Below are 23,719 nucleotides of genomic sequence, written 5' to 3'. Positions count from 1 at the left end.
AAATCTCACACGAATGCGGAAATGACTCAATATAAGACGTCATAATCTTACATCACACTGATCAACCAGTTTTTTCAAGTCAGTGCTGGATCAAGCGAGTTAAAGCATTACAATCTTGCATCATCAATTCAGTCATACAATATGGATCTCCCTCGGAAGAGCTCTGCGATATTACTAATAATGTTGATCGGTCGCTCCACGGAGGTGCCAGTCAAAGGTGAGGAGCTGCCGTCGGTGAGAGCTGAACCAGGACCCTTTCCTTCCAAATACCCGATCCTCACCCTCCACCCGCCCCGGCTTTCGGCTCTGCTTGGGAGGGATCCCGAGGTGGAGAATGTGGCTGGGGAGAGAGGCTCGTATTGGGATATCAGCTGGTGGGCCGGTGAGGGAAGGAGAGGAGACGAGGGTTTCGGGCTTTGTATGAAGGATCGGTTCCCGCCCACCACTACCCGGCGGCGGGAGAGGCAGCGAACGCGACCTGTCCCGGCCGCCTCCGAAGCCATAGGTTGTAGAGACGGCCCGAAACGTCCATTGATTTCCAATGCCTGATCTGTTGATTTCCTCCAGAAGTTTGTGTGTGTTCCTCCGAATCTCCGTCCCTCGCTCCAACACACTACTCTATCCTCTCCCCTCCGTTGCTTCTCTATTTTAACCCCATCTACCCTCCCTGACTTGCATCTCTCCCCTCCCCCTCTTCTCTTCCTCACCTCTCTCCCCCATCTACCCTCCCACTCACTCACTCACACACGCACGCAAAAGATATAGATGTATATATACACACATACACATAAATAAAACATGTAATATATATAGGTATATAAACAATATACATATATACAAATAAATTAAAAATCTAAATGGATATAAAATATATTAAGAGCAATATATACATAAAACACACATAATAGATATAATGTATATTAAATATTTACATTTGTATATATATCCACAAAACATAAAATATATATAAATATATGTACATCAAAATCCGTATGTTAAAAATAATATCTGTATAAGATTTATAAAAACATAGAGGTAGTGTTCAGGAGCCAACGAATGCCACCTGCCTTGGTTGCCTCCGATTCCTTCAGCAACAACTCATTTCCATTGCCTGACCTGTTGAGTTTTTCCAGAATTTTATGTGTGTTCCTCTGTACCTCCCCCACCTCACTCCATTACACCACTCCACCCTCTTCCCTCCCTAGCTGCCCTCTCTCCCCATCTACACTCCCTCGCTTCCCACTCTACCCCTCCTTCACTGCCCTCTCTCGATTTCCCCCTCACCTCCCTCACTTCCCTCTCTCCCTACCCTCTTCCTATTCCCTCATTCCCCTCCACCCATCTAACCTCTCTCACTTCCCTCTCTCCCACTCCCCCTCTGTCCCCTCACCCTAATATCACCTTCCCTTCCCTCCCCTTTGCTTCCCTCTCTCCCCTCACCTCAATGGGGATTCTGAGGTGAAACCTCTTTATCCAGAGAGTAGGTGGAATCTGGAATGTTCTTGTATACCTCGCTGCAATCACAGCATGGTATGGAAACACCAATTCCTTTGAATGGAAAATCCCACAAAAAGTTGTGAATACGGCTCAGTCCGTCTGTGGAATTTGTTGCCACAGGTGGCTGTGGAGTCATGTCTTTACAGATATTCAAGGCAGATTGATTCTTGATTCATCAGGGCCCGAAGAGATACGGGGAGAAGGCAGGAGATTGGGCCTGAGAGGGAAATAGATCAGCCATAACAAAAATGTTGACTCAAGCCCGATGGAGTAAATAAATGGCCAAATTCTGGTCCTATATCTTATGGTTTTATGTTCTTCTGGGTAAAGTCATTGAGCACACCTACACATAGTGTTGTTCCCGGATAGCAGCACCCATCATCAGGGATCCCAATCACCCAGGACAAACTCACTCCTCCCATCAGGAGGGAGGTACAGGAGCCTCAGGACTCACACTACCAGCACCAGGAACAGTTATTACCCCTCAATCATCAGGCTTTTGAATCAATTTCTTCAACGTCATTTGCCCCATCATTGAAATGTTCCCACAATCTCTGGACTCACTTTCAAGGACTCTTCATCTCATGTTCTTGATAGTTAATTGCTTATTTATTTATATTTACTTTTTTTGTAATTACATAGTTTGGTGTCTTTTACCCACTGGTCGAATGCCCAGTTGGTGTGGCCTTTCATTGATTCTATTTAGATTGTTATTATTATTATGGATTTATTAAGGATGTCCATAAGATAATGAATGGTTGGGTATGGTGACATGTGTACTTTGATAGTAAATTTACTTTGAATTTTGAACAGCATCAGAAATTGTTTCTGTACTGTCACATGTATAGTGAAAATCTTGTCTTGGGCACTGGTCAGTCAGATCAGATCACAGTACATTGTGGCAGGACAAGCTAAAACAATAACAAGTGTAAAAAGTACTGAGAAAGTGCAAGATCATAACGAGGTAGGGTGTGAGGCCAAGAATCCCATCTTATCATACACTTGTGTGTCTGTTTATTTTACAGGGGAATATGTAGAAATATTAAATACAACATATCGGTGTAGTCCATCATCGGAAATGGTGGTAAACTTATCTGCATATAATCTGTCATGTGATATTCTGATGGCCACAATTAATGTAAGTGTCCTTGTCGAGACCCGTTCCTTACCATCCTGTGATGAGAGACAGTGTTGAGTTAACGGGACGTTGGTGTGAATGGCTTTGTGTTGTGGGGTAACGGGAGTGGTGATAATGATCGAAGGATGCCTGATGGGTGTATGGCCAATTTTGCCAATGATTTAAAGACTTAAACATGTTCTTATGTATGCAACCGATTCTTATAATTCAAGCTCCCAACTCCAGGCACGCCCTGGTAAATCCTCCCTGGACTCTTCCTAATTTAATAACATCTTTCCTCCAACATGGTGCTCAGATTGGGCGCACTAATCCAAATTGTGGCTCAACAGCATCTTGTATTACTTGTACATAACTTCCCAATCCTAAATTTCAGAAGACAGGGCAGACGGTCAAAGAGTTTTTCCTGGAGGGTATCATTAAGGGGAGGGCATGTTGAGATGAAAGAGATTTAAGGAGATCCAATGGGTAGGTTTTTCTTTTAATACAGGCTGTGGTTTATATTTTGGATGACGGCCAGAGGAGGTGGTAGTTTCAGATATAATTACTACATTTAAGAGGCATTAGGGGCAGTTAAATTTGAAAGTGGTCCTGATGTGAGTGAACGGGATTGACGTAGATGGGTAACATAAGCCAGCATGGCCCCTTTGTGCTCCGTACTGGACCCTGCTAGACCTGGGAAGGAAAGGGGATTTTGGGAGGGGGGGTGGTGACAGGGCAAGTGAGCAGAGCTTGTTTTCTTAACGACTGTTTTCTCTGTCTCCCTCTCCATCACAGAACAAACCAGTTATTGTCCAAAATAACTTTTCTCTACCAATAACTAACTTTACGCCAGACAAGAACTTCACAATCCGTGGCTGCCATACCATTGAATACATATGTGAACCGAGCATAAAATCGGTGTGTATTGTCTCCCCGCCACCTCTCCTGAGCCCTCCTTTTAATGTCAGTTACTTCTCTCCCCCAGTATCTGTTCCCATTCCCCACCCTCACTGTCCCACACCCTTCGCATGGCTTCCCTCGCATGAACCCCTTATCACCCTCGTTCCTTGATGACCAGTTGTGTGGTGAGTTTATCAACCCTCGTATCTCTTTTCTTACAGGGTAACGTGGAGAAACGTATAATAATAAATGGTGAGTCTCATCTTCCAGTGTAGTAGTCACCTTAGACCTGAACTCCCTCAATGCCCCACTCCCCAACTCTGCCTATTACCCTTCCTTTGCTAGTGCTCCTTTGTTTCCCCACTCAAAGTCCCGTCCCCTCGCACTCTTCTCATCCGCTTTCCATTGATGCCTTCTCCTACTCCTCCTCACTCTATACCCTCTCCTTCCTCCACAATCCCCCGACACCCTCGCTCTTCACCACACCCTCACCCACTTTCACCTGGTCACTTCCCTCATCACTCACTCTCATCTCCCTCTCTTTGTCCCCATCAATTCTCCTTCCTGAAACCATCCTCACACACTCTCTCTCTCCCCATCTCCCTCTCTCTCTCCATTCCCTAAGAATATAAAAACATAAGAAATAGGAGCAGGAGTAGCCATCGGGTCTGTGGAACCTGCTCAGCCATTCAATAAGAGCGTGGCTGATCTCTCTCCCCACCTCTCTCTTTTCCCCCCTCCCCCCTCTCCCCCCGCCTCTCTAACCCGTCCCCTCTCATTCCTCCTCCTCTTTCGCCCTGGTTCTCCTCTCTTCCCCATCTCTCCAGAATGTCTCTCTCTACCCACTCTCCACTCTCTCTCCCACCATCTCTCCCTCCTCTCCCCCACTTTCCACACCTTCTCTCTCCCCACCCTCTCTTCAACCCACTCTCTCCCTCTCACTCTCCCTCCGCTGTCAATCCCACCACTCTCTCTCTCCCCTCCCTCTCTTCCCACCCTTCCTCTCTCCCACTCTCTATCCCTTTCTCCTGCCTCTTACCCCATACTCCCCCAGTCCCTCTCTCTATCCACCCCTCTCTATCCCTCACTCTCTACTTCCCTCTCTCCCCAACCCTCACTCACCCTTTCCACCCCACCTGTCTGCTCTCTCTCCCCTCCCCATCTCTCTCCCCACCCTCTCTATCTCCTTTTCTCTCTCCCCTCCCCATCCTGTTCTCCACCCCCAACCTCTCATTAACCCTTTCCCTTGCTCACTCTCAATTCTCTGCCTCCCCATCTCTACCCCTCTCTCACTCCCCTGCTCTCTCCCCTCTTCCTCCACCCTCACCCCTCCCTCCCCTCTGTCTCTCTTCAACCCAATATCTCCAACCCCACTCTCTTCACCATCTCTCCCACCACCCTGTCCCTGTCCTCTCCCCCTCCCCCTCTATCCCTCTTTCTCTTCTCCTCTCCCCCTCACTGCGCTGTCACCCCCGCACCCTTTCTCCCTCCTCCACAACATCTCTCCCCACCCACCCTCTGCTCTCTCCCCCTCTCTCTACCTCCTCCCCTCTCTGCACCTTCTCTATTGCCACCCTGTCTCTCCAACCCCACTCCCTACCCCCCTCTCTCTGCCTCCACCGTCTCACCCACCCCTCTCTCCCCTCCTCTCCCCACCCTCTCTCTCCCACTCTCTATCCTTCTCTCCTGCCTCTGACCACACACTCTCCTCAGTCTGTCTCCCTCCCCACTCTCTCCCTCCCTGTCTCTCCATACCTCTCCTCCCCTCACCCACCCCTCTCTCTCCCCTCTCCCCTTCAACCCTCTCTTCTTCCCCTCCCCATCTCTCTCCCCACCCTCAATCCTCCACCCTCTCCCCATAACACTCTCCCCTGCTTCTCCCCAACTTCTATCATTAACTCTCTCCCCTTAGCTCACTCTCAACTCTCTGCCTCCACATCTCTGTCCCTTTCTCTCCTCTCTCTCTACTCCACTCTTCCCCCTCCTTCTCCACAATCTCTCTTCCCTTTCCCTCTCTCCCACCACTCTCTCCCCACCTCTCTCTTGTCCCACCTTTTCTCTCTGCATCTGCTCTCTCCCCACCCTCTCTCACCCCTCTGTCTCCCACCAACCCTCACTTCCCCCATCTGACCCCACCCTCTCTCCCACCACCCTCTACCACTCCCACTCTCCGCCCTCTCTCCTGATCTCTCCCCATCTCTCACTCCACCCTCTCTCTCCCCATCTCTCCCCCACCGACACTCTCCCCACACTCTCTCTCCACCAACATTCTCCCTCTCTCTCTCTCCCATGTCTCTGCCCCACCCTCTTATCTCACAAGCCTCTGTCCACACCCTCACTTCCCTTCCCATTTTATCCCTCTCTGTCCTGCCTCTCATCCCCTTTCTCTCCCTGATTCTCTCGCCCCTCACTCCCCCCCTCTCTCCCCACCTCTCTCCACCTCCATTTTCTGTCTCTTCCTATCTCTCTCCCACCACTTTCTCTCTTCACCCTCCCTGTCCCCACATGCTCCTTCACCGCACTCTCTCCATCAACAGTCTCTCTCCCTCCCACCCCCGATTCTTACCCCATCCTCTCTCCTGCTGCCCTCTCTTTCCCCACCCTCTACCTCCCCTACCCTCTCTCACACCCTGTCCCTTGCTCCATCTCTTTTAAAAATTTTTTTTTTTTTATTAGTTTTTCAAAACATTTTACAAAATTAAAAACCCCAAATCCCAATGAGGAGCATTAATACAGTGCAAGATTAAGCATACAATAACAATATGCTACAAAGGAAGAGAATTTAACAAAAAAGCACCTAAATTAAAGACAAGTGAGCTTAGTGTCCTCCCCAAGCCCCACAACACAAGAAAAAAACAACAACAACTCCAGACCAACCACCACACAGTATAAAGAGTATAAGTCCGGACAGTCAAACTCCCAGACTGTGAATACACTTAGTAACAGAGGATAATAATGCCTACTACCAGAAAAAAAAGGGAGCTGAAAGCAAGGGACCGAAAAGAAGAAAAAAAAGAAAAAAAAAACCCTAGTCAAGAGGAAGGTTATGAAAGTACTCGTTAAAAGGTCCCCAGACCTTATGGAACTTTAGATCCGAATTAAGAACTGAATAATGAATTTTTTCGAGGTCCAAGCAGGCCATAATGTCGTTAAGCCATTGCGCATGAGTGGGCGGGGCAACATCTCTCCATCTAAGGAGGATCAAGCGTCTCGCCAGGAGAGAGGCAAAGGATAGTATTCGGCATTTGGTCGGACCCAGACATAAATCTGTCTCGCCCCAAAAACTGAACAGAGCAATTAAGGGGTTAGGTTCTAGGTGCTGGTTCAGAATACCCGATAATGTAGTGAAGACATCTTTCCAGAATTTCTCCAAGCTAGGACAGAACCAGTACATATGGATGAGAGAGGCCACGCCCCTCTTGCATTTATCACAGAGCGGACTAATGTAGAATCGAGATAGTTTAGATTTAGACATATGGGCTCTATGAACAATCTTAAACTGTAAGAGGCAATGGCGAGCACAAAGGGAGGTTGAGTTAACCGATTTGAGAACTGAGTCCCAGCTCTCCTCGGATAAGGAGATATTTAAATCCTGCTCCCAGGCCATTTTAATTTTATCCACAGGGGCCCGTCATAAGGCTGCTAGTTTATCTCGGATAATTGATATTAAACCTTTACCTAGTGGATTAATGGAAAGAAATAGGTCCATAGCATTTTTTGCAGGCATTTCAGGAAAGTTAGGAATTAAAGGAGCAGTAAAGTGTCGGATTTGGAGATATCTGAAAAAGTGAGCGTTAGGCAGGTTGAACTTAACGGAGAGCTGCTGAAAAGAAGCGAAGTGATTATCAATGAAGAGATCTTCAAAATGTCTAATGCCCTTCCTGTACCAAACATGGAATGCTGAATCGTACGTAGTAGGTAAAAAAAGGTGATTATGTGCGACAGGGCTAGAAACGGAAAACCCCTGGAAACCATAGCATTTCCTGAACTGAGCCCATATACGCAAAGTGTGTCTAACAAGAGGATTAGCTATTGATCTGGGCAGACTGCTAGGGAGTGCAGAGCCAAGAAGTGCAGATATAGATAATTCTTTAGTGGAGCTCAACTCCATTGCCACCCAGTTAGGGCACTCGGGTTGACCGTGGAAGAAAGACCAGAAGGCAGCACAATGTATATTAGCTGCCCAGTAATATAAGCGAAAGTTAGGTAAAGCCATGCCACCCTCTTTTTTAGATTTTTGGAGGTGGATTTTATTAATTCTAGAGCGCTTATTCTGCCACAGATATGACAAAATAATAGAGTCTAAGGAATCAAAAAAAGATTTAGGAATAAAAATTGGGATAGATTGAAATAAGTATAAAAATTTGGGGAGAACATACATTTTAACAACATTAATACCTTGCTCCATCTCTCACCCAACTTCTCTCTCTCTCCTCTCCCCACCCCTCTTGTTCACCCAGCCCCCATCTCTTGCTCACCCTCTCTGTCTCCCCATCTCTCTCTCTTCCTTCTCTCTCCCCTAACCCATCTCCCTACCCCTCACCCCTCCCCATTTCCCCCACTCCTCTCTCCCACCTCTCTACCACCCCTTCTCTACGCTCTTCCCCTCCCTCTCTCCCTCTTCCTCCACTCTCTTCCCCACACTCTCTCCCCGTCCATCTCCCCCTTCCGCCGGTGCTCTCCCCCCTCTCTCTCTAACCCTATATCTCCCCCTCCCTTTTCTAACTTTCCCCATTTCTCTCCCACTACTTTATCCCTACACTCTCTCTCTGCACCCTCCCTCTCCCACACACTCTCACCCCAATCTCTCCATCAACCATCTCTCACACCCTGATTCTGACCCCACCCTCCTGCTACCCTCTCCCTCCCCATTCTCTGCCTCCCATACCCTCTCTCACACACCATCCCTTGCTCCATCTCTCACCCAACCTCTCCTCTCTCCCCACTCTCTCTATCCCCATCTTGTTCAACCTCATCTATCTCTCTCGTCTCTCCCACCCATCTCTCCCCACTCTCTCTCCCCCTCTCCTCATATCTCTCTCCGCAAACTCTTTCATTCTCCGTCTACCCTCTTCTCACCCTCCCCTCTCTGTCTCCATATCTCTCTCCCTCTCCTCCCTCATTCCACCCACTCTCCCCCTCTCTCTCCATCTCTTTCTCACCCCTCGCCCCATCTCGCTCTCCCCCTTCCCTCTCTCCCCTTTCTCTCCCCCTTCCCTCCCTCCCCATCTGTCCTCACTGCACTCCTCCCTCTCTCTCCCCCTCTCTCCCCTCCCCTCTTTCTACCCTCCTCTCCCTCTCCCCTATATCTTCCCTCCCTTTTTTGTAACTCCTCATCTCTCTCCCACACTCTCTCTGCCCCCTCTCTCCCTACACATTCTCTCAACCCACTCTCTCCATCAACCGTCCCTCCCCCTCTCAACCCCCTGATTCTGACCCCACCCCATCTCCCACTGCCCCGTCTTCCCCACCCTCTTCCTCCCATATCCTCTCTCTCATACTGTCCCTCGTTCCATCTCTCACCCAACCTCTCTTTCTCTCCTCTTCCCCACCCCTCTCTTGTTCCTCCATCCCCCATCTCTCTCTCACCCTCTTCCCATCTATCTCTCTCCGCCTTCTATCTCCCCCTCTCCCCTCTCAACCCTCTATCCCCCTCTCCCCTCCCTCTCTTCCTATCCATTCTGTATCTCTCTCCCTTTTCTCTCTCTCCCCATCTCTCTCCCACCCCTCTCTCCCCACCGTCACTACTCTCTCCTCCCTACCTCACCCTCACCTCTGTCTCCCCTTTCTCTCTCCCCCTCCTCTCTCCCACTCCCCCAGCTCTATCCCCATCTCTGTCTCCACCCTGTCTCTTTGCATCTCTCTCCCACCCCTCTCCCCTTGCCTTACTGTCTCACTCCTCTCTTCTCTCTTCTCTCTCCAACACCCCACTCCCCCAACCCACACTTCTCTCTGCACCTTCTATCTCTCTCCCCCCTCTCCCCACCTCCATTTTCTGTCTCTCCCTATCTCTCTCCCACCACTTTCTCTCTGCACCCTCCCTGTCCCCACATGCTCCTTCACTGCACTCTCTCCATCAACAGTCTCTCTCCCTCCCACCCCCGATTCTTACCCCATCCTCTCTCCTGCTGCCCTCTCTTTCCCCACCCTCTACCTCCCCTACCCTCTCTCACACCCTGTCCCTCGCTCCATCTCTCACCCAACCTCTCTCCCCTCCCCCTCTTCCTCACCCCCATCTCTCCCCATCCCCTTTCTGTCTCTCCCCATCTCTCAACCCTCTTTACTCACCCTCTAACTCCCCTACCCTCTCTCACACCCTGTCCCTCGCTCCATCTCTCACCCAACCTCTCTCCCCTCCCCCTCTTCCTCACCCCCATCTCTCCCCAACCCTTTTCTGTCTCTCCCCATCTCTCAACCCTCTTTACTCACCCTCTACCTCCCCTACCCTCTCTCACACCCTGTCGCTCGCTCCATCTCACCCAACCTCTCTCCCCATCCCTTTTCTGTCTCTCCCCATCTCTCAACATTCTTTACTCACCCTCTACCTCCCCTACCCTCTCTCACACCCTGTCCCTTGCTCCATCTCTCACCCAACTTCTCTCTCTCCTCTCCCCACCCGTCTCTTGTTCACCCAGCCCCCATCTCTTGCTCACCCTCTCTCTGTCTCCCCATCTCTCTCTCTTCCTTCTCTCTCCCCTAACCCATCTCCCTACCCCTCACCCCTCCCCATTTCCCCCACTCCTCTCTCCCACCTCTCTACCACCCCTTCTCTACCCTCTCCCCTCCCCCTCTCACTCTTCCCCCACACTCTCTCCCCATCCATCTCCCCCTCCCCCTCCCTCTCTCCCTCTTCCTCCACTCTCTCTTCCCCACACACTCTCCCCATCCATCTCCCCCTTCCGCTGGTGCTCTCCCCCCTCTCTCTCTAACCCTATATCTCCCCCTCCCTTTTCTAACTTTCCCCATTTCTCTCCCACTACTTTATCCCTACACTCTCTCTCTGCACCCTCCCTCTCCCACACACTCTCACCCCACTCTCTCCATCAACCATCTCTCACACCCTGATTCTGACCCCACCCTCCTGCTACCCTCTCCCTCCCCATTCTCTGCCTCCCATACCCTCTCTCACACACCATCCCTTGCTCCATCTCTCACTCAACCTCTCTTCTCTCCCCACTCTCTCTATCCCCATCTTGTTCAACCTCATCTATCTCTCTCGTCTCTCCCACCCATCTCTCCCCACTCTCTCTCCCCCTCTCCTCATATCTCTCTCCGCAAACTCTTTCATTCTCCGTCTACCCTCTTCTCACCCTCCCCTCTCTGTCTCCATATCTCTCTCCCTCCCCTCCCTCATTCCACCCACTCTTCCCCTCTCTCTCCATCTCTTTCTCACCCCTCGACCCATCTCGCTCTCCCCCACCTTCTCCCTTCTCTTACCCCCTTCTCTCCCCTTCCCTCTCTCCCCTTTCTCTCCCCTTCCCTCTCTCCCCTTTCTCTCCCCTTCCCTCTCTCCCCTTTCTCTCCCCTTCCCTCTCTCCCCTTTCTCTCCCCTTCCCTCTCCCTTTCTCTCCCCTTCCCTCTCCCCTTTCTCTCCCCTTCCCTCTCCCCTTTCTCTCCCCTTCCCTCTCCCCTTTCTCTCCTCCCTTCTCTCTCCCCCTTTCCTCCCTCTCCATCTGTCCTCACTGCACTCTCCACCCTCTCTCCCCCTCTCTCCCCTCCCCTCTTTCTACCCTCCTCTCCCTCTCCCCGATATCTTCCCTCCCTTTTTTGTAACTCCTCATCTCTCTCCCACACTCTCTCTGCCCCATCTCTCCCTACACATTCTCTCAACCCACTCTCTCCATCAACCGTCCCTCCCCCTCCCAACCCCCTGATTCCGACCCCACCCCATCTCCCACTACCCCGTCTTCCCCACCCTCTACCTCCCATATCCTCTCTCTCACACTGTCCCTCATTCCATCTCTCACCCAACCTCTCTTTCTCTCCTCTTCCCCACCCCTCTCTTGTTCCTCCATCCCCATCTCTCTCTCACCCTCTTCCCATCTATCTCTCTCCGCCTTCTATCTCCCCCTCTCTCAACCCTCGATCCCCCTCTCCCCTCCCTCTCTTCCTATCCATTCTGTATCTCTCTCCCTTTTCTCTCTCCCCCTCCCCCACCCTGTCTCTTTGCATATCTCTCCCACCCCTCTCCCCACACACTCTCTTCCCACCCTCTCCCCTTGCCTTACTGTCTCACTCCTCTCTTCCCTACCTTCTCTCTCCAACGCCCCACTCCCCCAACCCACACTTCTCTCTGCACCTTCTATCTTTCTTCCCCCTCTCACTCCCCTCCCCTATCACTCTCCCACCCCCTCTTTCCCTGTCTCTCCCCTTCCGTCTCACTCTCTCTTACACTCTCCTCTGTCTCTCTTTCCCTTTCCCCCTCTCCCACTCTTTCTCTCGTACCACTCTTCTTCCTCTATCAAAACTCTCTCCCTCTCACTCTCCCCCACTATCTCTCCCCCATCCTTTCTCTTTCGGCACCCTTCCTCTCTCTTCCATGCTCTCCCTCACCCCACTCACTCTCTTCACCAATCCTCTTCCTCCATCTTCTCTCTTTCCAGACTTTCTCCTCTCTCTGTCCTACTATCCTTCTCTCCCCCACATCTGTCTCCCCTCATTCTATCCCGCTATCTCTCTATCACAGATCTCTCTCCTCCGTCTCTCCCCCCAATCCCACCCACTCCCTCCCCACCATCGCTCTCCCTCTCTCCTCCCTCTCACCTCTCTCACTCCCCGAGATCTCTCCCTATCTCACCTCCCTCTCTCCTCTCTTTTTCTCTCTCTCGGTCTCCCCTTTTCTGTCTCCCCATCCCTTTCTCTGTCTTCCCAACCTGTCTCTCTGTTCCCACCATATATCTCCCCCACCCTCTCTCTTCCCTAACTCTCTCTTCCCCTACCTCTCTCTCCCATATATCTGTCTCCCCACACCCTCTCTCTCTTGCTCTCACTCATCCCCTTCCTCTCTCTGGCCTTGTTCTCCCCTTCCCTATCTCTCTCTCCCCATACCTGTCCCCCTTACTTCGCTCTCCCCATCTGTCTCTTCTGTACCTCTCCCCCACACACCCTCTCTTTCCACTTCCTCTTCCCCCTCTTTCTCCCTCCTCACTCTCTCTCCCCCTCCCCAGCCTCTCTTTGTACATCTCTCCCCATCTCTCTCTCTCTTTTTCACCCCCATCTCTCTGTCTCTTTCTCACTCTCCCCATCTCTCTATCTTCCCACCCTTTCTTTCTGTTCCCACTGTATCTCTCTCCCCATCCTTTTTCTTCCCTATCTCTCTCACCTTGCCTTTGTCTCCCGTATCTCTGTCCCTCCACACCCTCTCTCTTGTCACACTCTTCCCCCCTGTCTTTCTCTCTCTCTCTCACTCTCACTCATCCCTTTCCTTTCCACCCCTAAACTCCCTTAACCACCCCCCCTTGAGAAATTAGCAGGCATATTGCTTCTTCAGGCCAGAGACGAGGTGGGTGGCCTGGTCTTTGGGGACATTGAGGGTTGTGGAAATGTCTCATTGAGGGATGGTCAGACTGACGATGGAGGAGGGCCCCGGGACGGCCAAGAGACCTCACTGACAATCGGATCTCTGCTCCTCTCCACAGGGATAGAAAATCATATGAACAATACTGACGAGGAGATAAAGGACTCTGGAGGTCATATTACAGACGGTGAGACTGCATTTGGATTATGGTGTGTAGTTCTGGGTATCCACACACAGGAGGGATTTCAATAAGCTGGAGAGGGGAATGGGTGGCAGAAATGATGTTGCTGGAACTGTGAGGAATTGAGATACAAGGGAAGACTCGATAGGACTGAGGCTGAGCAGTGATCTTGTCGATGTTTATAGCATTGACGGGCATCGATGAAGTGAATGGTTACAGTCTTTTCCCCAGGACAGAGAGTCTAAAACTAGATGGCATTGTTTTAAGGCGAGAGGGGAAAAATTTGAAAGTCAAGTGCAGTCCATTGCCCTGAACACAAGTCTGGTGAGATACAACGATGTTGCCAGGTCTGGAGGACCTGGAATCCGTGGAAAGACTGAATAGCTTACAACTTTATCCCCCACCCTCGCTGTCCTCCATCTCCTCTCTCTCACCTCTACCTCCCACCCTAACTCACTCCCTCACTCTCCCCCAACTCTCCGTCTCCCCATTTATCTCTTTGCTCATCTCTCTCCCCTCTTGCTCTCTCCTCACTCCTCTCTCCCCACACTCTCTCTCCCATCTCTCTCCACCATAACCCCCCATGTCTCCGCCCCTCCCTCCACCCCTCTCTCTCCCTCTTTCGCCCTGCCTCTCCCCTTCTCTCTACACACTCTCTCTTCCTCACTTTCCACCCATCTCTTTCTCTCTATGGATTCTTTCTCTCTCCCTCTGCCCACCTTCCCCATCTCCCCCCCTCTCCTTTCTGTTACCCATTCCTCTCCCCCTCTCTCACACCCTCTCTCCCCACACGCATTCTTCCCCCACATGCTCTCCCTCTCTCTCCTCTCACTCTCCACTGCTCACACTCCCTATCCCCACGCTTTCTTTCCTCTCCTTCTCTACCATGACTTTCTCCCACCTCTCTGTCCTCTCTCCCCCACCCCCTCTCTGTCCCTCCCTCTCTCTTGCTGTCCTTCTCCCACACCCCCACTCTCCCTGACCCCTATCTCTCTCTTCCCTTTCTTTCCCTCTCTCCCCACCCTGTCTCTCTCTCTACCCTCTCTGTCCTATATCTCTCTCTTCCCTATCTTCTCTATCTCTCTCCCCATACTTGTCTGCCTCTACCTCTCACCCCATCTGTCTCTCCCGTATCTCTCCCCCACACCCCCCTCTTTCCACTCCCTGTTCCCCCACTTTCTGCCACCTCTCTGTCTTCCCTCCCCACCCTCTCTCCATCTCCCATCTCTCTTTTTCTCCCTCTCTCTCTCTCGCTCTCCCCTATTCTCTCTCCCCATCCCTTTCTCTATTTTCCCACTCTTTCTCTGTTCCCACTGTATCTCTTTCCCCATCCTCTCTCTTCCCTGTCTCTCTTACCCTATGTCTATCTCCCCCGACCTTTCTCTCCCATATCTCTCTATCCCCACACTCTCTGCCCCCTCTATTACTCTTTCTCTCTCACTCTCACTCATCTCCTTCCTTTCCACCGGTAAACTCCCTTAACCATACACCCACTCGAGAAATTAGCAGGCACATTGCTTCTTCAGGCCATGACGAGGTGGGTGGCCTGGTCTTTGGGGACATTGAGGGTTGTAGAAATGTCTTTTCCCTTGGACAGGAGAGTCTGAATCCAGAGGGCATAGGTCTAAAGTGAGAGGAAAAATGCTTGAAAGTCAAGTGCAGTTCATTGCCCTGAGCACAAGAATAGTGAGATACTGGAATAATGAAAGAGAAAATTTACAACGATATTGCCAGGTCTGGGGGACCTGAGATCCATGGGAAGACTGAACAGGTTACAGCTTTATTCCCCAGAATGTAGAAGATTGAGAGGAGATTTGATAGAGGTATATGAAATTACAGATAGGGTAAATGCCAGCAAACTTTTTCCACTGACGTTGGGTGAACTGCAGCCAGAGGTCATGGGTTAAGGGTGAAAGGTGAAAAGTTTAAGGGGAATTTGAGGGGAAACCTCTTCACTCAGAGGGTTGTGACTGTGTGGAAAGAGCTGCCAGCACAAGTGGTGCATGCGAGCTCGATTTCAACATTTAAGAGAAGTTTGAATAGGTACATGGATGGGGGGAGGAGGGTATGGAGGGCTATGGTCCCGGTGCAGGTTGATGGGGGTAGGCAGTTTAAATACTCAGCATGGACTAGATGGGCTGAAGGGCCTGTTTCTGTGCTGTGCTTCTCTATGACAATCACAGTAGCAACACAAATAATTTGTGTATAATTCTTTGATGAAGTACAAGCAGGGTGGACAAAGGAGAGGCAGTGGCTGTCATTTACTTGGATCTTCCGAAGGCATTTGATAAGGTGCCACACATGAAGCTGTTTAACAAGATAAAATCCTGTGGTAGTACGGGAAAGATACTGGCATGGGAATAGCCAACAGGCAGGAAGGAGTCAGTGATTGGGAATAAATGGGCCTTTTCTGGTTGTCTACCAGTGACTAGTGGTGTTCCTCAGGGGTCAGTATTGGGACTGTTACTCTTCACATTGTTTGTCAGTTATTTGGATAATGGAATTGATGGCTTTGTGGAAAAGTTTATGGATGATATGATGGGCGGAGGAGTAGGTAGTGCTGAGGAAGTGGTGGACAGAGGGGAACAGGTGAGTGTTATTTTACTTGGATTTCCATAAGGCGTTTGATGAGGTGCCACATAAAAGACTTAACCGTAAGATAAGGATGCATAGAGTTGGAGGTGAGGTATTAGCATGGATAGAGGACTGGTTGTCTAATAGAAAACTGAGAGTTGGGATATATGGGCGTTACTCTGGTTGGTAATCAGTGGTGAGCAGTGTGCCACAGTGTTCGGTTCTGGGCCTGCAATTGTTAATGATATACATTCACTCACGATCTGGAAGAGGGGACTGAGTGTAGTGTATCTAAGTTTGCTGATGATGCTAATTTGAGTGGAAAAGCAAATTGTGCAAAGATACGGTGAATCTGCAGAGAGATTAAGTGAGTGGGCAAGGGTCTGGCAGATGGAGTACAATGTTGGTAAATGCGAGGTCATCCACTTTGGGAGGAAAAATGAAAGAGCAGGTTATTATTTAAATGTTTAAAAAAATGTAGCATGCTGCCGTGCAGAGGGATTTGGCAGTGCTTGTGCATGAATCACAAAAGGTTGGTGTTCAGGTGCAGCAGGCTCTCAAGAAGGCAAATGAAATGTTGGTCTTCACTGTTAGAGGAATTGAATTTAAGAGCAGGAAGGTTATACTGCAACTGTACAGGGTACTGGCGAGGCCGCACCTGGAGTACTGCGTGCGGTTCTCGTCTCCTTACTTGAGGAAGGATATATTGGCTTTGGAGACCATATGGAGGAGGTTCACCAGAGGGGCATTAGACTGAGCAGAGACTGAGTCTCCAGGGACTGGACTCGCTGGAATACAGAAGAATGAGGGGAGATAATATAGAAGCATATAAAATTATGAAAGGGATAGATAAGATAGAGGCAATAATGTTGTTTCCACTGGTAAGTGAGACTAGAACTAGGGGACATGGCCTCAAAATTTGGGGGAGTAGATTTCAGACAGAGATAAGGAGGAACTGGTTTTCCCAGAGAGTGGTGAATCTGTGGAATTCTCTGCCCAATGAAGCAGTGGAGGCTACCTCGGTAAATACATTTAAAACAAGATTGGATAGATCTTTGCATAGCAGTGGGATTAAGGGCAGGTAGGTGGAGATTAGTCCGTGGCCAGATCAGCCATGTTCTTATTGAGTGGTGGAGCAGGCTCGATGGGCCAGATAGCCTACTCCTGTTCCTATTTCTTATGTTCTTAACGCTCTGTGCAGATGGACTGGACTGTATCCACTACTTTCTGTAGGATTTTCCATTCAAGGGTGTTGGTGTGGCAGAGAGAAAAGATGTCATGGCCTCATTGCTGAGGATCCTTGATGCTGCCTTCCTGACACAGAACTCCTAACGATGCTGTTGGAGGTTGAGGGGGTGTTGGGGGGGGGGGGGGGGCAAAGTGGGCCTTGTCTGCAAACAACCAGGCCGTGTCCACTGCTGACAAGCTGAACCTTAACCTCCCGAAGCAGCGGGTCTGGCATGTTTGGGGACATTGAGGGTTATGGGGCTGTCCCACTGAGGGATGCTCAGAGTGCCTTTGGAAGAGGGCTCCGGGACAGTGGAGAAAAATCACTGCCGATCGTATCTCTGCTTCTCTTCCCAGGGATAGGAAGTCACAAAAACAATACCAACGTGGGCGTAAAGTCATCAAGAAATCGCTTTACACTTGGTGAGACTGTACTTGGATTATTGTTCGTAGTTCTGGTTTACAAGTATAAGTCCCTCTACACACTCCTCCCACCCCCTCCTCCCATCATCCCTCTAACCCTCCCCGCTTGTCGTTCCACTCTCCACTCACCCGCTGTCATTCTTTCTCCAGCACTCCCCAGCCATTCCGCTCCCTCCCACCTGTTTGAATTTCCCACCCCCCACCCACACCAGCATCTGTCTCTTCCCCCACCCCTCCCTCTATTCACCATTCTTACTTCTGCCACCTCCCTCCCTCCGCTCTGTTAAAGAGTGAACTACCGCTGATAGATTTTGATTTTGTTCCCTGCAGGAATTTCTGTGGGACTCGTGATCTTTATCGTGCTGGTCTTGGTGATTTTTGCCATCAGGTAAATCCCGTCCACTCTCCTACTCCCACACGCTTCCCTCGTCAACCCCCACCCCACCGTGGGTATGTCTGCTCTTCGGATGTTTTGCACCTGACTGACTCTATGCCCTCTCTCTCCACGCAGAGAAAAGATCAAACCCTGGTTGCAAAGTTGCTGCCAACAAGAGGAATCCTCTCGATCACAGAGACTCTCTGTTCTCCAGGAGGTCATTTAGCCACTGACGGCGAGACATCTTGTTCCAGGTAGGGAAGACTGAGTAACCAGACTAATCCCCCTGCTGCTGCCCACCCACCCAGCTCCCAGCTTAGGCATCTTTCCCCACCTCCCACTGTCACTCTAACCCTCACCCCCATCCCGCTGCCCCTCTCCCACTCCGTCCCCACCCCACCATCTCAACGATCACTGGCTCCTAATTGTTTGCCAGCACCCTCACCTTGTCTGGCTCTCGATAACAGCAGTTTTCCTCAGTGATCATTTCTTTATGTGGCTCCTGTACCTAATAAAGTGGCTACTGCAGATAAATCTGTATTCTTCTACTGCTGTAGCCCATCCACTTCAAAGTTCCTCTGCACAACACCATATAAGCTACTGTCACCTTCCTGTCAGTTTGAACCAGTCTGGCCATTCTCCTCTGACCTCTCTCGTTAACAAGGTGTTTTTGCCCACAGATCTGCCACTCACTGGATATTTTATTTTTTCTGCACCATCCTCTGTAAACTTTTAGAGACTGTTGTGCGTGAAAATCCCAGGAGAACAGCAGTTCCTGAGTTACTCAAACCATGCCGTCTGGCTCCAGTGGTGAAATTCACTTAGATCACATTTCCTCCCCCACGCTGATGCTTAGTCTGAACAACAACTGAATGTCTGCACGCTTTTATGCATTGAGTTGCTGCCACAGGATTGGCAGATTGGATGTTTGCGTTGATGAGCAGGTGTACAGGTGTAGTTAATAAAGCGGCCACTGACTGTAAGTAAACAGTCAATCAGCAGATCAGTTTATTGTTGTCAGTGGAGGATCTGGTGATTTTTTAGGAGTCCCACAATGTGAAAATGCGTTGTTTTACGATTGTTTATTTTAAAGTTCAGACAAAGGAACAGATACAGAGCATGTGAACTAAAGAGCAGACTGAGGCCAAGACGAAGATGGAGAATATGCAGAGGCTGGCACTGTTTACTTAAGCTAAGGCATCTAAGAAGGGGGTTGCCCACCTGATGACCCCTGGGAAGCATCTGCCACCCACCAAGCCCCACCTCAAGATCTCTATGCTATCACCTGGGTTTAGAGCTGTTTATCATAGGATCGAAACATCTAGTCCTATGAGCTCGAAATCATTCCTGACAAAGTAAAAGGCCAATTAATGCATATGCTAATACTCACCCAATGGAAAACGAAAAATTATGTAACATCTATACCGATCTATACCACATTTTGTGAAAAGTTTTTGCATTAAAAGTACAAACTAATATCTTAGCATTAAAAAACATTATTCCAACATCAGATATACAAAAGTATGGAGAAAATCTTTGATTTGCACGCCAACCATACAGGTAATTTCATTACAACAGTGCAATGAGGTAGTACAAGGCAAAGGAACAACAGAAGGTATATAAAGTATTACTGTTTCAGACAAAGTGTCGTGCAGGCAGACAGTGAGATTCAAGAGCCACGATGGAGTAGATTGTGAAGTCAGGAGTTTATCCAGGTGACTGTTGAGTAATCTGATAACAGTGGGGTAGAATCCGTTCTTGAGCATGGTGGTACGTGCTTTCCGGGTTTTGTATCTTTTGCCCAATGGGAGAGGGAGAGGCGAGAATTCAGGGTAAGTGGGCTCTTTGATTATGCTGGCTGCCTCACTAAGGTAACGGGAAGTGTCGACAGAGCCAGTGGAAGAGAGGCTGATTTCCGTGATGTGCTGCACTGTGAGCACAACTCTCTGTAGTGTCTGGTCACAGGCAGAGCATTTGGCTTGACAAACCGCGATGTATCCAGACAGGGTGCTTTCTCTGGTGCTATATTTCATTTGGAGTTTGAGGGGAGTTAGTAAGTCACCAAAGACTCTTGCAAATTTCTACAGATGTACCACATAGAGCTTTCTTACAGGTTGCATCACTGTCTGCTCTGGAGGGGTCACTGCGCAGGATTGAAAAAAGCTGCAGAAAGTTATAAACTCTGTCAGTTCTATCATGGGCACTAGCCTCCCCAGTATCTAGGACATTTTCAAAAGGCAATGACTCAGATAAGCGGTATCCTCTACCATTAGAGTTTTGAGTGGACAATAAACCCCTGAACATTTCCTCATGTTATCCTTTTTTGGCACTACTGATTTCTTTTTCCGTATACTCATTGTAATTGCTGTTTTTATTATTATGTATTGCATTCTACTGCTACAGCAAAACAACAAATTTTACGACATATGCCAGTAATGTTAAATCTGATTTTGATTCTGACAATAGGTGTCAGGGCAACAATGAAGTAGATTGAGGCCCAGGTCAAATACAAGGGGTTCATTCAATAGGAGTGGTAGAAGCTGTCCTCGAACCTGGGAGATGGTTAACTCGCTATATAACTTGCTGTTTCTTCAACTCAGTGTCTTGACTAATAAAGGGAAGCATGGCATATGCCTTCTGAGCCCTACCCTATGTTGGAATTTTTTGAACACATTCTGAAAATCTAAATATACTACATTTACTATGTCACCTGACCCACCCTCCCCTTCCTAATTACACTAATAGACAAATGTGTTAAATTTTTGCTAACTCTGCCTAACCATCAACTATTCCTTTCTGCAGCTCAATCTCCTTTCTATCTTTCTTCCAAAGAACTCTCAACACCCGACAACATTGTCCTTGACCAGCATCATCTCTACTTCCCCACTTCCCTATCACAACGTCAGCCGCCTGTTTCTGTGATGGCAAACCCTTCCGCGATGGACTCGGGATGGAGTTGACGCATGTCGCAGATAGTGTGGAGGGGAAGCGCACAAAATGACAGGATCCCACATTGACATCGATGTCCCAGGCATCTGTCTCGGAGAAAATACCAGGAGCATTTCTGATATAAGATTATTTTGTTACATAAGTATCTCTGTCCAATGGAGTGGATTCCTTGGCCTTTGTATTTTGTATGTTGTATTTATCAGATATGTTATCCCAGAATATTCTACTGAATAGGATATTTGGGTTTAAGGATCGATATACAGTGTAATAGATCCAATATGCATTACAGTTCATGTATTTAAATATGACACAATAGTACTGCATAATCTGTTTCAGATATGTGGTTGTTGTGTCTTATTACCAATGGAGTGAATCTATTGGGCATGACAGCAATGCTTAAATTTGTATTGTATCAAGGAGACCACTCCAATTTTGTTCCTAATACATCCGAAGTTACTTATGATTAATTCTCCCTTCACCAGATTCTGTAGGTGAGTAGGGATACAAAGTATATGACTTCAGGGATTTCTCCAGACTTATGGCCTTTCTTCCACCTTCCCCCCCCCCCCCCCCCCCCCACCAACAGCCAAATGCATGTTAAATCATTTTTTTACCTGTTGGCAATTAAGGGCAGTGAACTTTATGAAAGGGAGCATCCACCAAGATGGGGACAGGGCCGATGCATAAAGGGATGAGCAGGAAAGACTGGCGGGGTTGCATCACTCTAGACTCTTGGCGGTTAGTTTGTCAGAGTTATGGTGCCTGTCTCACGTGGAGTGAGAGAAGGGAGGGTTCTCTTCTGTTTCCAGCTCTGGGAAGACTTGCATATCCTGAGCTGACAGGAGCCTTGGGGAACGAGAGGGGCGCTTGTCCCTGGGTGGTAGGAGGCTCTTTTTTTTAACCGCCCTACCACCACCTCCCCTTTAAGGACAACCCTTCAGGCAGAGTGTTTACCCACTGGCTACCCCCAAACCGATCCCCACCTCCGCTATGCGCTCTCTGCGTGTGTGTGAGCATGAGATTCAGAAACTCTACCCATCCTCCCTGTGGATCTTCTCTGATTTCCTCCCACCAACCCAGAAACAGTGCTGTGCCTGTGGGCCAATGAGATGCTGTAGGTGCCCCCCATCTCTGGGCTGTGGCCAAGGTGGTAGAAACTGTGGGTAGGCAGTTGATTGACGTGAAGAACCGGAATGAGGATCTGTGTAAAGGGGTTGGAATGGACTTGATGGGATGAATGGACTGTTCCTGTGCTGTCCCTCCCCAGTAAAGAACAGAAATTATGTAGGATTGGTATAAATGGGAGGCTAGGGTAAGGCTGGATGTGATGTGGCTTCACATTCAGAGATGTCAGTAAACCTTTGGAGACACAGGTTACCAGGGTTGTGGGTGACCTGACCCATGGTTAGCCTGCCTTATCCCAAATTCTCATCTATATTTTTAAAGTGCATTTTAAAATATAATAATAATAATAATAATAATAATAATAATAATAATAATAATAATAAATATTATTAATAAAGTGTCCCAGTATGATTAATGTGTGGATATGGTTCATGTTCCATTCTGGCCAGTGTCAGGAGTATGATGAAATTAACTTGCCGGTGTAAGTGGATATTTCTAACGTGGGGAGAATTCGGCTCAGAGCCAGCACCCAGGAAGGGAACCCATTCAACACCTGCGGAAGGCCTCTGAGCCCGTCCACTGAGCCAATCCCTCAGATCGTAGATAATGTTTGGACCGCATATGCAAGTTATTACTTTTTACTTCGAGGTACAGCACAGTCACAGGTCCTTCCAGCCCAACTTGTGAAATGTGGCCTGATTTTAAGCTGGAAGGGGGACAGTGTTTGTTATGGACGGGTTTTCAAAATTTTATTGTACCTTATTTTCCTGTGGCTAATGATTGTACAGACTTCAATATTAAATTTTCTTTGAATAAGCTTGCGTCGCCTGATTGTATCTGTGTGACCTATGAACCTACTAACCGATACTATGGACTATATCATAATATATCAACCGATATCATAATATTATGATAGAATTCATCCTGCTGTTTGAAAGCACAGGGTAAATACATCCCAATGAAGAATAAGTACTCTAAAGGCAAGGTGACACAACCGTGGCTGACAAAGGAAGTCAAAGCCAACATACAAGCAAAAGAGGGCATATAATCAAACAAAAATGATGGGAAGTCCGATGATTGGGAAGCTTTTAAAACCCAAAAGAAGGCAACTAAAAAGCCACAAGGAGGGAGAAGATGAATTATGAAAGTGAACACACCAATAATATCAGAGGATACGTTATGTATCTAATATTTCAATAAAATTTGTGTTGTGTATGTGGCCTGTTTAGACAACTACGTTATTAATTAAAATGCTGGAGACAAGAACTAAGTTCCATGGTTCTTTACTGGTAGAGTCCGAATATTGAAACGTCTCGATAGAGTGGATGTGGAGAGGATGTTTCCAATAGTGTGGGCAGTCTACAACCAATGGGTACACTTCAAAGTAGAGGGATGTCAATTTAGAATGGAGATGAGGTGGGATTTTGTTAGCCAGAGGTTGGTGAATCTGGAATTCATTTCCACAGGCAACTCAGGAAGCCAGGCCACTGGGTGTATTTAAAGTGGAGGTTGACAGATTCTTGATAAGTCCAGGTGTGAAAGGTCATGGGGAGAAGGCAGCAGAATGGGATTGGGAGGGAAATGGATCAGCCATGATCAAATGCAGAAGCAGACTTGATGGGCCAAATGGCCTAATTCTGTTCCTATGCATTATAGTTTTTGGAATGTGGGAGGAAACTGGAGCACCCAGAGACAGCCCACCATAATGGGGAGGACAAAGTCCTTACAGACATTGATGGGAGTTATACATTATTATCGATTATTTACCAGTATTTACAACAGAATTGGTTGCCATCACTTTAGGCTTACAGTGGGTGGACGAAATTTGTCCAT

General features: G+C 48.7%; 1 protein-coding gene across 2 annotated transcripts; it reads left to right on the top strand.

Annotated features, from left to right (window-relative positions):
• Positions 1–88: 88 nt before the first annotated feature.
• Positions 89–22,703, top strand: LOC140716086 (uncharacterized). 2 transcript variants are annotated; one of them, XM_073028786.1, is made up of 9 exons: positions 89–217; positions 2,523–2,635; positions 3,410–3,532; positions 3,736–3,766; positions 13,153–13,218; positions 17,371–17,436; positions 17,767–17,824; positions 17,948–18,066; positions 20,645–22,703. In XM_073028786.1, exons 1-8 carry the CDS (start codon positions 142–144, stop codon positions 18,036–18,038), a joined length of 624 nt encoding a protein of 207 aa, XP_072884887.1. In that variant the 5' UTR covers positions 89–141; the 3' UTR covers positions 18,039–18,066; positions 20,645–22,703. The 2 variants fall into 2 exon arrangements, with proteins under 2 accessions (XP_072884887.1, XP_072884886.1); XM_073028785.1 differs by having other exon boundaries at positions 20,615–22,703.
• Positions 22,704–23,719: the final 1,016 nt, after the last annotated feature.

This window comes from Hemitrygon akajei, chromosome 24 (assembly GCF_048418815.1).
Source record: "Hemitrygon akajei chromosome 24, sHemAka1.3, whole genome shotgun sequence".
Taxonomy (NCBI): domain Eukaryota; kingdom Metazoa; phylum Chordata; class Chondrichthyes; order Myliobatiformes; family Dasyatidae; genus Hemitrygon; species Hemitrygon akajei.
Note: the sequence above shows the minus strand (reverse complement) of the source record. Positions and strands in the feature narration are given on the sequence as shown.

Excerpts from the sequence above, each read along its gene's own strand:
- LOC140716086 (XM_073028786.1), top strand. The coding sequence starts at position 142 with ATGGATCTCCCTCGGAAGAGCTCTGCGATATTACTAATAATGTTGATC. Across the intron at positions 3,767-13,152 it reads GAAACGTATAATAATAAATG|GGATAGAAAATCATATGAAC; the intron begins GTGAGTCTCATC and ends TCCTCTCCACAG. Across the intron at positions 17,437-17,766 it reads AAGAAATCGCTTTACACTTG|GAATTTCTGTGGGACTCGTG; the intron begins GTGAGACTGTAC and ends TGTTCCCTGCAG.